Source organism: Hypomesus nipponensis, chromosome 6, assembly GCF_054491055.1.
Source record: "Hypomesus nipponensis isolate SF chromosome 6, ASM5449105v1, whole genome shotgun sequence".
Classification (NCBI taxonomy): domain Eukaryota; kingdom Metazoa; phylum Chordata; class Actinopteri; order Osmeriformes; family Osmeridae; genus Hypomesus; species Hypomesus nipponensis.
The window spans coordinates 11556847-11570791 of NC_140366.1; the positions used below are offsets into that span (position 1 = coordinate 11556847).

General features: G+C 49.6%; 1 protein-coding gene across 3 annotated transcripts; it reads right to left on the bottom strand.

The window, feature by feature from the left end:
• Positions 1–404: 404 nt before the first annotated feature.
• hey2 (hes-related family bHLH transcription factor with YRPW motif 2) lies at positions 405–13348 on the bottom strand. Of its 3 annotated transcripts, none has more exons than XM_084700830.1 (6): positions 13082–13348; positions 3503–3708; positions 3108–3186; positions 2756–2839; positions 2519–2600; positions 405–2091 (listed from the first exon to the last, which is right to left on the bottom strand). In XM_084700830.1, exons 2-6 carry the CDS (start codon positions 3583–3585, stop codon positions 1406–1408), a joined length of 1014 nt encoding a protein of 337 aa, XP_084556956.1. In that variant the 5' UTR covers positions 3586–3708; positions 13082–13348; the 3' UTR covers positions 405–1405. The 3 variants fall into 3 exon arrangements, with proteins under 3 accessions (XP_084556956.1, XP_084556958.1, XP_084556957.1); XM_084700832.1 differs by having other exon boundaries at positions 3471–3708; XM_084700831.1 differs by lacking the exon at positions 13082–13348 and having other exon boundaries at positions 3503–4004.
• Positions 13349–13945: the final 597 nt, after the last annotated feature.

Sequence of the window (13945 nt, forward strand, 5' to 3'; positions counted from 1 at the left end):
ACAATGGTGTTGAAACTATTATTTCGAAAAGGGAAAGAACAACGGAAACAAATGTGAACAAACTCCTTACAGAGTCACTGTGTAAATTGACGTGCCACAACCATGGAATGCCAGTTTTCACACCACCATCTGAAAATACAACTTTTACAAAACATGTTTTCTCCATTTCAAGGTGATAGTGAAATTGAAGGGATTTTGTTTTCGTTAACATTTGTGTGTATAGTGAAATTGAAGGGATGTTGTTTTGGTAAACATTTGTGTTTGACAGATTGATGAGGAATTGTGCAATTATAATTACAATGTGGGTAGGATATATTTCTTTTATACATCTTATGAACAATACATCATAGTAGAGAGGTCTATTTCTCTCCATGAGAACAGATTGAACATTTAGCTTAGACTACTTTGTGGTTTTCCATTTGTGCCCTGTGAAAAAGGCAGTCCTTTTTAATAAAACATCTTAGCACTGGCACACAGTGGGCCCATTGTGGTCAGACAGAGAAAGAGAATACATTCTGTATGGGACAGATATTCAAAAACAGTTTTAATCAGTGACATCTGTGTAGCAGTTTGGGTTTTTTGCATAGAAAATGGTTACATCTCTGAACAAAATAAAAGCCAAAAGCCACACCAGTAACATGGACTGTAGCTATCAAAACACGGGGGGTTTCAGTCTGTAGGGTGAGGTGCACCTTCAAAAACATATTTACAAACGCGAGTTAGTAGTTTGTGGATTGGAAAAACACATTAAATGCTTGATTATCTCAGTAAAATATATCTGGACCTTTCTTAAAATGTTTGATCGGCTGATTGATTGATGATCAATTATTAGTACGTCAGCTGTGTGCAGGTTAACATGGTTTAAAGACAAACAAAACAAACTAAAAAAACAAACAATCTGTGTTATTCAGTGCCTCAATAAAGATCAAATTGGATTATGAATCTCAGAGTGGTGAGATAGACCTGGTGTGGTGTCTCTGAGAAGAGAGACCTACTGTTACGCTCACAGCCAGCTGGTCATTAAGATACTGTAGCAGGGCTGGTCAGATGCTGAGAGCAGAGAGAGTGGGAGCTCCAACGTCCCAGAGTCTCCCCTTAAGTCTCTCAACCAGTTTCTCCTTCAGTCTATCTCTCTCTCAGTCTCTCCCACAGTCTACAGTCTATCCATTTTCCCCCCCAAAGTTTCTCCATCTGTTCTTCTCAACCAGTCCACCAGTCTCTCCTTTAGATCAGATCAAACTATTTTATCCTTAGACAGTATCTACACCAGCAGAGTCTTTTAGGTCGCTGCACCAATCAGAAGCTCCAAAGGTTCTTGTTATACCAATCAGAAGCTCGAGGCTGGTCCTTTGTTAGACCAATAAGAGGCTCTGAAGGTCCCAGCCAGGTGTGTGACTCAGCCCAGTCAGAAGGCCCCCACCTCTGTGCCCCAAGGTCTGTAGGGCTTCCTGCTTGAGCTGCTCCCCTGGGAGGTGGAGGTGCTCGGGGAGCTGGAGGAAGGGGGGGGGCTGGCGGCCACCATGGCCAGGGATGAGGCACTGATGCTGGGATGGAAGATGGGGAAGCCCCCTGGGAAGGACAAGGGGAATGTCTGGGCTGCAGCAGCAGCTTGGACTGTGGCAGACAGGGAGAGAAGGGAAGTGGAGAGGGCCGGCCCGCAGGGAGCTACACTACCAGTAGAGGGCGCTCTGAGGGAGGAGTCTGTTAGGGATGAGAAAGTGGCAGTGAGAAGGGCAGAGGAGGAGGAAGAGGAGCTGCGATGGTGCGGTCCCTCTGGCAGCCTGGAAGGGGCAGTGTTGCTGTCTGTGGAGGGCAGGGCGGCCTGGAGGAAAGCCCCGGTGAGGGGAGGGAAGGCTGCAGCCCAGTGTGGGTGGAGGGCGTGGGGGGGGTGGTGGGACAGGGAGGAGCTCATTGCTGCAGACGCCTCTCTCTGGGAGGCGCAGGAGGAGAGGTGTGAGACCAGGCGCAGTCGCAGAGGGTCACTGCCTTCCAAACCCTCCACGGAGCTCAGGTAGCGTGCCACCTCTGTCACACACTCCCGGAACCCAATACTCAGGAAATCCATGGCCAGGGAGTGGGCGTCAAAGTAGCCTATAGACACACACACAATTACAGGGAATAGAACATATGGAGTGACAGGTTTAAAAAAGCCCTGGGCCTCTCTCCTGACCCCCCTCCATCTGTGGGCCCCCAGTCTCTTGGGCCACACTAGCTGCTGGATGTTTGTATGTTTGTTCTGTCTCCCTTGAGTTGCCGTTTTTACACTCTGCTGAAACCCCAAACAAGCCCCCAGCAGGACTGCCTGTGAGCACTCAGCCCTGCCCCTCCCGCGGGTTAATGAAAGCAAACACAATTCCAGGGTCAAGTGCCCCTTTTGTCCCGCCAGCGCGTTCCCACGAGCTCAATCCCGACATTATCTTTGATTTCCCCTCCTTTTAATCCCGTCAAAGAGAACTGCCCCCCCCCCCCCCCCCAGAGTTTCACCTCAAATACTGCCGTTAACTCATCAGGTCCTTACCTTTCCCGCCAGTGGCCTGCAGCATCTTCAGGTGGTCCACCGTCATCTGTAGTATTTCCGCCTTCTCGAGCTTGGCTGAACCCTTTAACAACACACGGGTTTAGTTAAACGTTTCTCAGTAGGTCTACTGTCTAGTGTCCGTTATGAAACCCATCCTATAGCCTACGTGACAAAAATCTCTGTAGGAATCTGAACAACACAACGAGTCCTTCCAGAAGGTCACATATACCAACACACCTGTTTTTCGAACGCGGTTGGAACCAGTCGCCGTAATTCTGTTAAACTGTTGTTTATTCGATCTCTCCGCCTCTTTTCGATAATCTGGGGATGCATGTAGAAGCATAGGCTACTTGTCAATATTAATAAAAGTAACAAGAACAAAATACAAATAAAAATGACTGATGCTTGGCCTACCAATAATGAGTAAATTATGAAGTAGGCTGATTATGCTAAAAATTATAATAATAAAGCCTAATTTGTAAGCTATTAATAGGCTATAGCCTACCAAAACTTTAATGATAGGCTATTTTGTTTAATAATAAAGTTATTTAACGCAAACATCAATAACTCTATGTTTAAAAGACTTTACCCCTCTTCTTTTTTTCCTGGCCATTACTTGGGACGTGGTGGTTGGAGACCCGCACCTGATGAACGAGCCATTACTGCGCCTGCGGGAGAAGAAGATCATAAGGACCAGGTCTGGTAGCTTATCATCCCTGACTCTGGGGCTCTTTGATCAATACAAGAAAAGGTTAACGTTGGAACTTTTTAGAACTCTAATAAACTTTTACACACTGACCGAGGATTCGCCTGATTCACATTGACTGCTAGAGTTCCATTGGATCATTATTCTGCCACTTTACAATCTGAACATCCTATAGTTAGCCTACATCCAGTCCTCAATATTGTTGTAGCCTACAATATAGTTAGGAGACTCTTTATTTTCCATCACCCTTTGCAACTTTCCTGCCTCTCTCTTCTCACCCCGAGTAGTTATTCTCACTGCCGACATCGATGGTTTCATCCATGTCACTGTCGGACGTGGTATCCTCACTGGGCCTCTTCATGGTGAACACGCGGTGTCCTCTCCGGAGCTGTGCGTGCGTTCAGGTAGACTCGACTGGTGGGGTGACCGTGCCCTCCCCTCTCTACAGTGTTCCCACGGACCGGCGGAGCCTCGATCACACACTCTGAGCAGCGCACCCGCCCACGTCCCGGGAACACCCACAACAGGAAAAAAAAATGCGAGAGCGGCGTGGTTGAGAGGAGAGGGTGCTGTCGCCACGGCGCAGGTCCGTGTGCTCCCTAGATATTCATCTCTCTCCCAGTTCTAGAACTGCATAGAAACAGCCGCCGGCTGCAAGGAGCGTGAGAAACTGTTTACATGGAGCGCGAGCCATGACACAATAACACGGCACGGACGTACAGCCTCTGGTCTGAAAGGCCGTTTAGAACAAGACTCAGGATATAACATCGGGTTGTTTTAGTTAAATCACATTATAGTTAACTTAACAAAAACCGTTCCTGACCATGTTATTAATTTCCCAATAAGACAACAAAAAGGGTAGGCTACACAATGTTTAAGGACGTTTCTCCTCAATTTGTTGATTAATAAAACATTCACAACTGTTAAATAACTTCTTGAAGGTGAGTTGTTGAGTGGATAACAGAACAGATGGGGGGGGGGGGGGGGGGCTCAGAGTCTCTCCCACAGTAGAGCATCTCTGTGGATCTGACATCACCCCGCAGTCCTGGGAATGTGGAGAGGCTACACCTGCACTGGAGGGTGGAGACAGACAGAGAGAGGGGGATGGGACAATGTGGAGTGGACAGAGAGGATGAGAGAGAGATGGGAGGAGAGAGGGACAGAGAGAAAGAAGAGAGACACACGGGGGGTGTAGGGAGTTAAAGGAGAGGGAGTAGTGGTAGAAAATCAGCACTAGACTTTACCTAACATGGTGGGGTGGGGGCAGAGCTAGACCATAAAGAGAGGAGATTGCTTTGAGACCAAACAGACTGTAAGATCTACATCAAGTTAGAGGCAGCCGGACTTGGAGGTAGTTGGAGTCGAGCTGAACACAGCATTACTCCCATCCGCATGATGGACAGACTCAGAATCAACAAACTCAACTTCCGATCAAAGACCAAGTTGTTTTTTTGTTTGGAAACAAACAGCAATTAGTGGTCAAGAGAGAGAGGCACCAGCACCATAAGCCACCCTGAGGGTGAACATATATACACAATCAGGCACACACACACAGGCACACACACACACACATGCACAGACTGTGTTGCCAGTTGGAGTCTCCAGCAGTAGCTATACAGGCTGCAGGGTTAAAGAGTGAAGACAGGGCATTGTGTGGAGCCCAGACCTCCTCCCCCCTCCCCAGGCAGCCAGCCAGAGAGCAGGCTCGTTCCCACAGCTCACCCCTCCACGGTGAAACCTAATCATCGTGAGAGGAGGCCAGGGACACAAGCAGGCTGCTGCCACACAGAGGCTAGCGGTGGCCGCACCACCAGCTCTCCTCTCCTCCCCCTCTCCCTACTTCCTCTTCTCTCCTCTCCTCTCCTCTCCTTTCCTCTCCTCTTCTCTTCTCTTCTCGTCTCTCCTCTCCTCTCCTCTCCTCTTCTCTTCTCTTCTCTTCTCTTCTCTTCTCTTCTCGTCTCGCCTCTCCTCTCCTCTCCTCGTCTCTCCTCTCCTCTTCTCTTCTCTTCTCTTCTCTTCTCTCCTCTCCTCTCCTCTCCTCGTCTCGTCTCGTCTCTCCTCTTCTCTTCTCTTCTCTCCTCTCCTCTCCTCTCCTCTCCTCTCCTCTCCTCTCCTCTCCTCTCCTCGTCTCTCCTCTCCTCTTCTCTTCTCTTCTCTTCTCTTCTCTTCTCTTCTCTTCTCTTCTCTTCTCTTCTCTTCTCTTCTCTTCTCTTCTCTTCTCTTCTCTTCTCTTCTCTTCTCTCCTCTCCTCTCCTCTCCTCTCCTCTCCTCTCCTCTCCTCTCCTCTCCTCTTCTCTCCTCTCCTCTCCTCTCCTTTCCTCTCCTCTTCTCTTCTCTTCTCTTCTCCTCTTCTCTTCTCTTTTCTTTTCTTTTCTTTTCTTTTCTTCTCTTCTCTTCACTTCTCTCCTCTCCTAAGTGTTGTTGTATGGCCTGTATATAAACACTGAGAAGCAGCTCTTCCATACAAAGCAGGGTTGCAGAACCATGCCAATGGTTGACCTTTCACACGTTTATTTTGCCATCTTTTTCTTGCTCTCTCTGTCTCCCTCATTTCTCTTCCTCTTTCTCCCACACCCTCTCTTTCTCTCTCTCTTTCTCCACCCTCTCTTTTCTCTCCCCTTCACTCTCTCTTGGCTGGGGCAATAAGGGAACATTTCTAAGAAAGCCACACATGCGTGTTATCCTCTCTACTTCTACTGTGACCAGCCTGTGTGTGCCAATGTGTATGTGTGTGTTACTGTATGTGTGTGTGTGTGTGTGCAGCATGTGTTCATGACCTCCTGAAGTAGACACCAGTAGATTGTCCTGTCATCAACCTCTAATAGTCCCCAGCCCTGTGCACTGTCCCAGATCCCCCTCACTCTAAAGGCCCCGATATTCTCCAGTTTCATTCTTGTACGTATGTATGAACGCCATGCAAACAGTATCGCTCACATTCTCCACTGAGTACTTTATGTCTGGATGTTTAAAAGCTATGTCCACTTGGAGGCCGTTCAGAAACAGAATGTGTGCAAACTGACTGTAAATACGTTGACAACTTCTTCCAATTTGGCACAACGATGAACATGGCGACAGAGAAGGAGGGATTGTTACGTAAAGTACGGATTAAGAAGTCGACAAAAAACTTTCCTGTTTGCATCTTGCAGAACGTCAGAATATCTTTGGTGCACTGCTCCCCGATGTCTGTTGGGATTGGTTTTGCGTTGGTATACCACCTTGCTTCTGCGTACACTCAAGCCATTGTGAGATATCCACAAAGTCTGCACAAGAAGAATGCAGAATACACCTACACATCCTCTAACACACTCTTCTGACTCTCGTCCAGTTCTATTAGGTTCTCTACCTCTTGTCCAGTAGTCTGTCAAAGGTTCAATATTTCCTGGTGCTGTATCCGTCTTTCAGCCTTGGAAGAGGGCAAACTATTGGCACCACTGATAAAGACTCTGGGCAGAGACCTCAAGACAAACACACATACACGTGTACAAATACATACACACGTGCATCGTCACACACATGTACACAAACACACTTCAACAGGCACACATTCTGTCGAATATCTGTCAAATCATCTTTTAAAGCCTTGGTACGTGATGTGGCATGATGCAGTCATGTGTGGATGTGTTTGTGACAGTCTGGGTGGATGTGTTTGTGACAGTCTGGGTGGATGTGTTTGTGACAGTCTGGGTGGATGTGTTTGTGACAGTCTGGGTGGATGTGTTTGTGACAGTCTGGGTGGATGTGTTTGTGACAGTCTAGGTGGATGTGTTTGTGACAGTCTGGGTGGATGTGTTTGTGACAGTCTGGGTGGATGTGTTTGTGACAGTCTAGGTGGATGTGTTTGTGACAGTCTGGGTGGATGTGTTTGTGACAGTCTGGGTGGATGTGTTTGTGACAGTCTAGGTGGATGTGTTTGTGACAGTCTGGGTGGATGTGACAGTGTGTAGGTTCATCTTTGAATTTCCCAAGCACACAGAAGGATTCTTCTCATCGTTAGCATATCAGCCCAAGCCCAAGCCCAAGCCCAAGTCCAAGCCCAAGCCCAAGCCCAAGCCCAAGCCCAAGCCCAAGCCCAAGCCCAAGCCCAAGCCCAAGCCCAAGCCCAAGCCCAAGCCCAAGCCCCAGCCCCTACTCCAACCCCAGCCCTAACCCAGCCCCAGCCTCACCTTCTACCCCAGCCCTACTAGCCCAGCCCCAGCCCCAGCCCCAGCCCCAGCCCCAGCCCCAGCCCCAGCCCCAGCCCCAGCCCCAGCCCCAGCCCCAGCCCCAGCCCCAGCCTCACCCCAAGCCTCAGCCCCACCCCATCCCCAGCCCCTCCCTGGTATCAGTGGTTCCCAAGGCTGGCAGCCTGGGAAAGGCAGTGTGGAGCAGTTCCAACATCAGCATTACTGCATTATTGTTCTTCCCCGCCCCGCATCCACAGTACACAATGAAAACAACACACACACATACACACTGCTGCAGGCACCATCAGCCTGCCTCCAGTAGACATTGTAAACAACAAGAGACGCCGTGACAATGGCCCCCACTTCCTGAATATGCTGTCTTTTCATTGGTTCCACTGTGAGTATGCCCTCGTACTATAGGATGAAAAGAAAAGCATACTGAACGGACCTGAGGAGTTGCTGTCATGGCAACAAACCTGCTAATCCTTCATCACTGATGTTTAAACCTCTGTCGGTGTGTCACGACTATATGTCAGCCCAATCCTTCTAAAGTCTACTCTGACATAGTGAGTGTCACAACAGAGTTAGAACAACAGCAGCCTTCTCATCATAACCCTTGCTACTCTCTGAGGCTATCATTCCCGGTCTCTCTTTCTGCTTTTATACTGCTGTGAGCCCAGACCACTACCCCCAACCTCCCCCTCCTCCTCCCTCTCTCAGTCCTATCAGGTCTTTATTGGGGTCGAAGGTCAGGAGGAGCGTCCTCAAACAGGAAGTGCCCAGCGTCTCAGGAGTGAATTATGGTGCGTTGGGTCAGAGCGCCGGCCACCAGTCGGATATCCTGCTGAGGGAGAACATGTCAGCCGGCCTGCTGGCGTCCTCCCGACCCAGGCCAGAATAATACAGCCCTTCCTGCTATTCTCCATCCAGCACACTGCACCTCTCACTCCAACCCAACTTCTCTGGCCTGCGTGGCTCTGGAGAATAGATCTCCCCTGGCAAGTTCTGTAGTGTACATCTCTCCCAACTAGTTTTGTAGAGTAGATCTCTCCTGACCAGCTCTGTAGAGTATATCTCTCTTGACATGTTTTGCAGGGTAAATCTTTCCACCATCAGAGAAATGTAGATCTCTCCCATCAAGAGTCCTGTCTGTCCTTTCAAATCATGTGTGTGTGTGTGTGTGTGTGTTTGATTTCCTGAAGTAAATGTGTGTGTGTACTTTGTGTGGGAGTGTTCTTCACCCTACTGTTAAATGAATGAAACAAAGCTCCTACTGTCTGGTTATTACAGGCAGGTGCTCCAACACTACTACTTCCTGTCACATGGTCTGACTCTTCCTGTCAGGATGCAAGTTAGAGGAAGTCCTGGGGGGTCCCCCTGATGCCCCCTGCCCCAGACCCCATAGTCCATTGTCAAAACAAAATAGAGTGTTCATTTATAAACAAACTTCACAAAATCCCTTCAAACACCTGGTCCAGTAAAACTCCTGCCTGCCTCCTGACTGACTCTATGAAGCATGAGGGCAAACTCTTCCTCGGTGCTGAGGTTGATGACTAACTGTTGTTGTCTAATCTCTTGAACTAAGACGAGACGCATGCTGTCCCACAACCCAGGTCACACACACACACATGTCCAATAGTTAATCCAAAGTTGAGTTAGCAGGAAGTGACCAAGGCCAGCCCTATCTAGCTGGTGCTGAGACAGAGAAGAGCAGACAGCCTGCAGCAGACTGTCTGACATTCAGGGTCTCCAGACTGGCCATCCTCCCCTCTCCCCTCTCCCCTCTCCCCTCTCCCCTCTCCCCTCTCCCCTCTCCCCTCTCCCCTCTCCCCTCTCCCCTCTCCCCTCTCCCCTCTCCCCTCTCCCCTCTCCCCTCTCCCCTCTCCCCTCTCCCCTCTCCCCTCTCCCCTATCCCCTCTCTCCTCTCCCCTGTCTCTCACACATGCATTGTGCTGCCCCCTCCCCCACACACACACATACACACACTGCCACACCTCTCCACTACTCCCAGCTTATACATGAACTACTGCACATACTTAACCTCTAAACCTTTCTGCACCCTCCTCTCCCCTTCTCCCCTACCATCCCACCCTGTCCTCCTCTCCCCCCTCTCTTCTCCTGTGTGCTGGGCCAAAGGCAGGAGCGAGGTGGGGGGGGAGGGTTTGGGGGCAGCTGAGAGGTGACAGACTGGGAGAAGAAAGTGGTCAGTGCAGTGGAAGGGGGGGTTGCAGACTCCAAATCACTGACACGTCCACAACACACTCCTCACACACTCTGCTACGTGCTGGAACCCTTAGGAAGGTTAAGGAGGTGTGTGTGTGTTTAGGGGGGGGTCAGCTGTGACTGCAGAGGTCCAGGCTTGGAACATACCTGTCATCAGAATGCCCCTCATATCATACCCTGGAACATCTCCACCCTTTCACACCCCCGAGAAACAAAGAGAAGGGGGTGGGGGGGCGGAGGGAGGGAAAGAGAGAGAAAGAATAAAAGAAAACTGTGTTTGGGAAATCTTCCAGACTCTTCAGCTCTATCTCTATACTGGAGTGTGTGTGTGTATGTGTGTGAGTGAGTGTGCATTGCCAGGTTTATCTCCTGTAGAAGAACAGGGAGGGGTTGACAACAGGAGTCTGTTTTACCAGCAGACATCAACGGCCTGGCCTGAAGGACATCTCTGTATGATGGAGGAGTGGTGTGTGCGTGTGCGTATGTGTTTGTTGAGTAAAAGAGAGAGATAAAGACACAAAGAGAAATACAAAAAAAAGAGAAAAGGGGGAGACTGTGTGCTTAACTATGAGTCTGTGCCTAGCTGTGTCTATGTGTGCCTAGTTGTCTGTGTGTGTATGTGTGTGTGCGTTCCTAGCCAGGTCTTGATAATAGATGGCAGGTTGAATAGCTACGATTCATAAATATGTTTGTTCCGAGATGCCCGGGCAGCACTGCTGATCTCATACGGGTGGGGTTGTTTGTGGCAGTGGGGCTGGTCAGTAATCAGCTGGTCAGATCAGCGCCAGCCTTAGAATGGACCTGGAAATGGAGGGTCATTGTTCCAGGGGGCCAGCAGAATAAACCAACAAGCCTTCTGTCAGGACACACAGCTGGGAAGGCTTCAGCTCAATATCCCCCTGGCCAACGTCTGGATGGATGGATGGATGGATGGCAGGGAGGGGTGCATCCGTTGCTGATAGACACATTTGACACAAACCACATACCCTCACACAGACACACACCTTGTTACAACTCTTCTCTTCTCAATTCCCACAGAGAAACCACTGGTCCATGACTGTGCTGCAAGAATGTGGCTGAGCTTCTAGTGCATGTAGCTGCTGTACTGGGGCTCAGTTTGTCTTCTCGTGAATATACAGTATCTGCTGTACTCTTCATGAATCATTTAGATTCAATTAATACCAATTACCTTCTCTGCTGTAGTCTCATGAAACCCCTCTCTTCATCAGTCCTCCCCCCGCTGGTGCACACAGCTGCACAGCTCTGCAGCAGGAGCCCCAGAGCAGGAGGCTGTCCCCCCCTCCCCAGAGCCCCACACCAGCCCACCCCCACGACAGACTCTGCGGCCAGTGGGACCAGAGAAGTGGTGGCAGTAGTGGCAGAACAGGGGTCGGGATGGGGGCTGTGATGGGAGAATAATAGCCCCAGGGTGGACCACGCGGGGCAGGAAGTGGCAGGAAGGGTGTGGACAGGAACCCGGGGCAGCTGGAGCGCGGGCGCTCGTCTGTTCCCACAGTGTTTGAAGTGCGGGCACAGTGCGCCCTGCGCCCGCCAGATAAACAGACGGGAGAGAACACTTGTTTGTGTTTCACATAACTCCTTAATGAGACACAGCCATGACGCCGGCGGGACCCTGGGAGAACAGCAGATGGGAGGGAGGGAGGGAAAGGGGGAGAGGAGGAGGAGGAAGGAGCAAGGGGAAGGACGAGTGGACGGGAAAAGGTGAGGGGGAGAGAAGGGGGTTGAGGAGAAGGAGAAGAAGAGGGAAAAAAGGGGAGGGTGGTGAGGAGAGGACAGCGGAGGAAGGGAGGAGAGGAGGAAGAGAGGAGGTAGGGGAGGAGAAAATGGTAGGGAGGAGTGAAGCGTGTGAGAGTGTCTGTGTGAGTGTCTCTGTGTGTGTGTGTGTGTGTGTGTGTGTGTGTGTGTGTGTGTGTGTGTGTGTGTGTGTGTGTGTGTGTGGTGGATGTATGTGTTGTGGATGCATGTGTGAAAGCAGTATGAGAATATAGCAGTCTTTCTACACAGCTTCAGTAGGGTTGGTCAGTCTATGGCAGCACTTTAACTGTTCAGTCAGGATCATATCCTGAGCCTTTCTGTGGTGGAAACAACAGACACCATTGTGAGCTGCCATTGTCCTCTGGTTTATATATAGAAGGTGATGAGAGAGATACCACTACGCAGTCCCTGGGGTCTCTCTCTAGAGGTCTCCCTGGAGGGAGACCAGGCTACCCTGTCATTAAGGTTTGGCTGCCTTGAACCATCTGCGCCTCAGAATGTTCAGATTGTTCATTACATTTGGCCAGGCAAATCCCCACCAGACTAATCTTAATAAACATAACCAGCTTAACTGAAACAACTAACCATAATACAAACAACTACCTAAAGCCCTTAACCTAACCCATGTCTGTCTATCACAGTGATCCAGCCAAACCCTAACACCAACCATCAACTATCAGCTGGTTGACATGACCCACTTACAGGTGTGTCCAAATGTGTGTTCTACCCAAGTCAGCCCTCAGGACTGTCTCCATGAACACCTCTGACTATATTAGCATGTCATTAGCATTATTCATGAGCGATTAGCATGGAAATGGTTTCTCTGGTCTCCTGCACCTCAGAGAGCAGCACAGGGTCTGAACCCAGAGTCCACATTCAAACACTGGGTGGCACACAGAGAAACTAACTCAATCTGTCCACTTTGATGCTGGAAGAATATTGATTAAATGAGATCAGAGAGAGAGGGGGGAGAGAAGGGGAATGAAGAGTGAAAGAGAGAGAGGGGGGGGGGGGAAGGATGGCCTGTAGCGGCTGACAATAGTCTTTAGCTCGTCCACACCGCCCCTCATTATGCTAAGCGAACCAACCACTTACACGGCTCTGCTCTTTACTGAAGTGACCTTCTTCACAGCAGGGCATTGTCTGAGATGACCCTACACGTTCCAGGGATAGCAGGGCGGGGAATCTGAGGTTGCAGCACATTCTAGAGAGGGCTGTGTGGGTGTGGGAAAGACCCCCCATGGTCAACTCCCCCACCCCCAGGATCAGCTGATTGTCACACACTTCCACACACAGCGTTCATGGTGAGGTGTGGGATGCCCATCAAGACATCATTAGGAGTCTTTGTAGCCTCAGACTCAGCCACGGTTCTGAATGAGCTCTGATAAAGCCAGACCAGCAGGAGAGACAGTGTGTGGGTGGGATTATCCACATTATAGCCGAAGTTAAAGCAGTCTTTATGAATAAAACGGAACAGAGGACCTTTCCTCCTCTAGTTGCCATCACAGCCTGCGATGACTAGCAACAGGGAGCCTACACATATGACTTGCAACAGGTGTCAATATGACCAGCAACAGGTAAAGATATGACCAACAATATGTAAAGAAAGGACTAGCGACAGGGGCAGATGTATGTATGTCTGGGACAAGTGTAAATATGACTGGTCACTCGTGAAGGTATGACTTTGGAGCTCACATTTAGAAGCAGGTGATAAACACAGGATCTGACTGAAGCTAGAAAGAGGACTCCACAGGACTCTGGGTTCCCATTGGATAGAACTGCAACCAGGGGAAGGGTCCTGTTTGTTATTTCCTCGTTTCCATGGCGATGTAATTGGGGCAGGTTGTCGGATGGCACAAGGCGTCGTTTCCGCGACAACACAGTGTGATGATTGTTGATAGCGGCGATGGTAATTGGGTGTTGATGTTGTGATGTCAGCACCTCCCTGTCTTTCAGCAAATCAGAAATAAAACATACATTAGGGTGGATTTTGGTAAGCAAGGTTAGGAAACAGTGTGTTTCACAGTGGTATTATGTATGTGTGTGTGTGTGTGTGTGTGTCTGGGCCGTATATGCTGCAGCATGTCATGGCCAGCAGCATATAATTGAGTTACTCTCTGCTGTGTGTGATTGTGTGTGTGATCTCTGATTTCCAACTCTAAAGCCGGACCAGTGTCCTCCATAGCATGAGTCAATCAGCGGTAATGGCTCTCTGACAGTCAGAAGGACCAATCCTCTAGGATGTTTCCTCTGGCATGTGTCAGACACACACACACACACACACACACACACACAGAAACACCTACACACCAGGTTATAATCAGTTGTTCCCAGATTGCGGTAGACTTTTCTTATCACTCTCCAGACTAGGGTGGTCCTTCCCCTCCTCACAGTTTCAAACGATCTTAGACAGCTGATAAACACACACACATACACACACACAATACTGTCCAGGCCTCAGACTACACTCTGGAACCCAACTCCTCCTCTGTAAATCACAGACTATAGTACTGCCTCTCTACTCTAAATCAAACGTAGTACTGCTACCATACTGCAATT

What these genes read in the sequence shown, in the direction of transcription:
- hey2 (XM_084700830.1), bottom strand. Translation starts at nt 3,585, where the DNA reads ATGAAGAGGCCCAGTGAGGATACCACGTCCGACAGTGACATGGATGAA. An exon ending in AGTGAGAATAACTACTCGGG is followed by an intron (nt 3,187 to 3,502) that starts GTGAGAAGAGAG and finishes CTTCTCCCGCAG; the next exon opens with GCGCAGTAATGGCTCGTTCA. An exon ending in CAACCGCGTTCGAAAAACAG is followed by an intron (nt 2,601 to 2,755) that starts GTGTGTTGGTAT and finishes GTGTTGTTAAAG; the next exon opens with GGTTCAGCCAAGCTCGAGAA.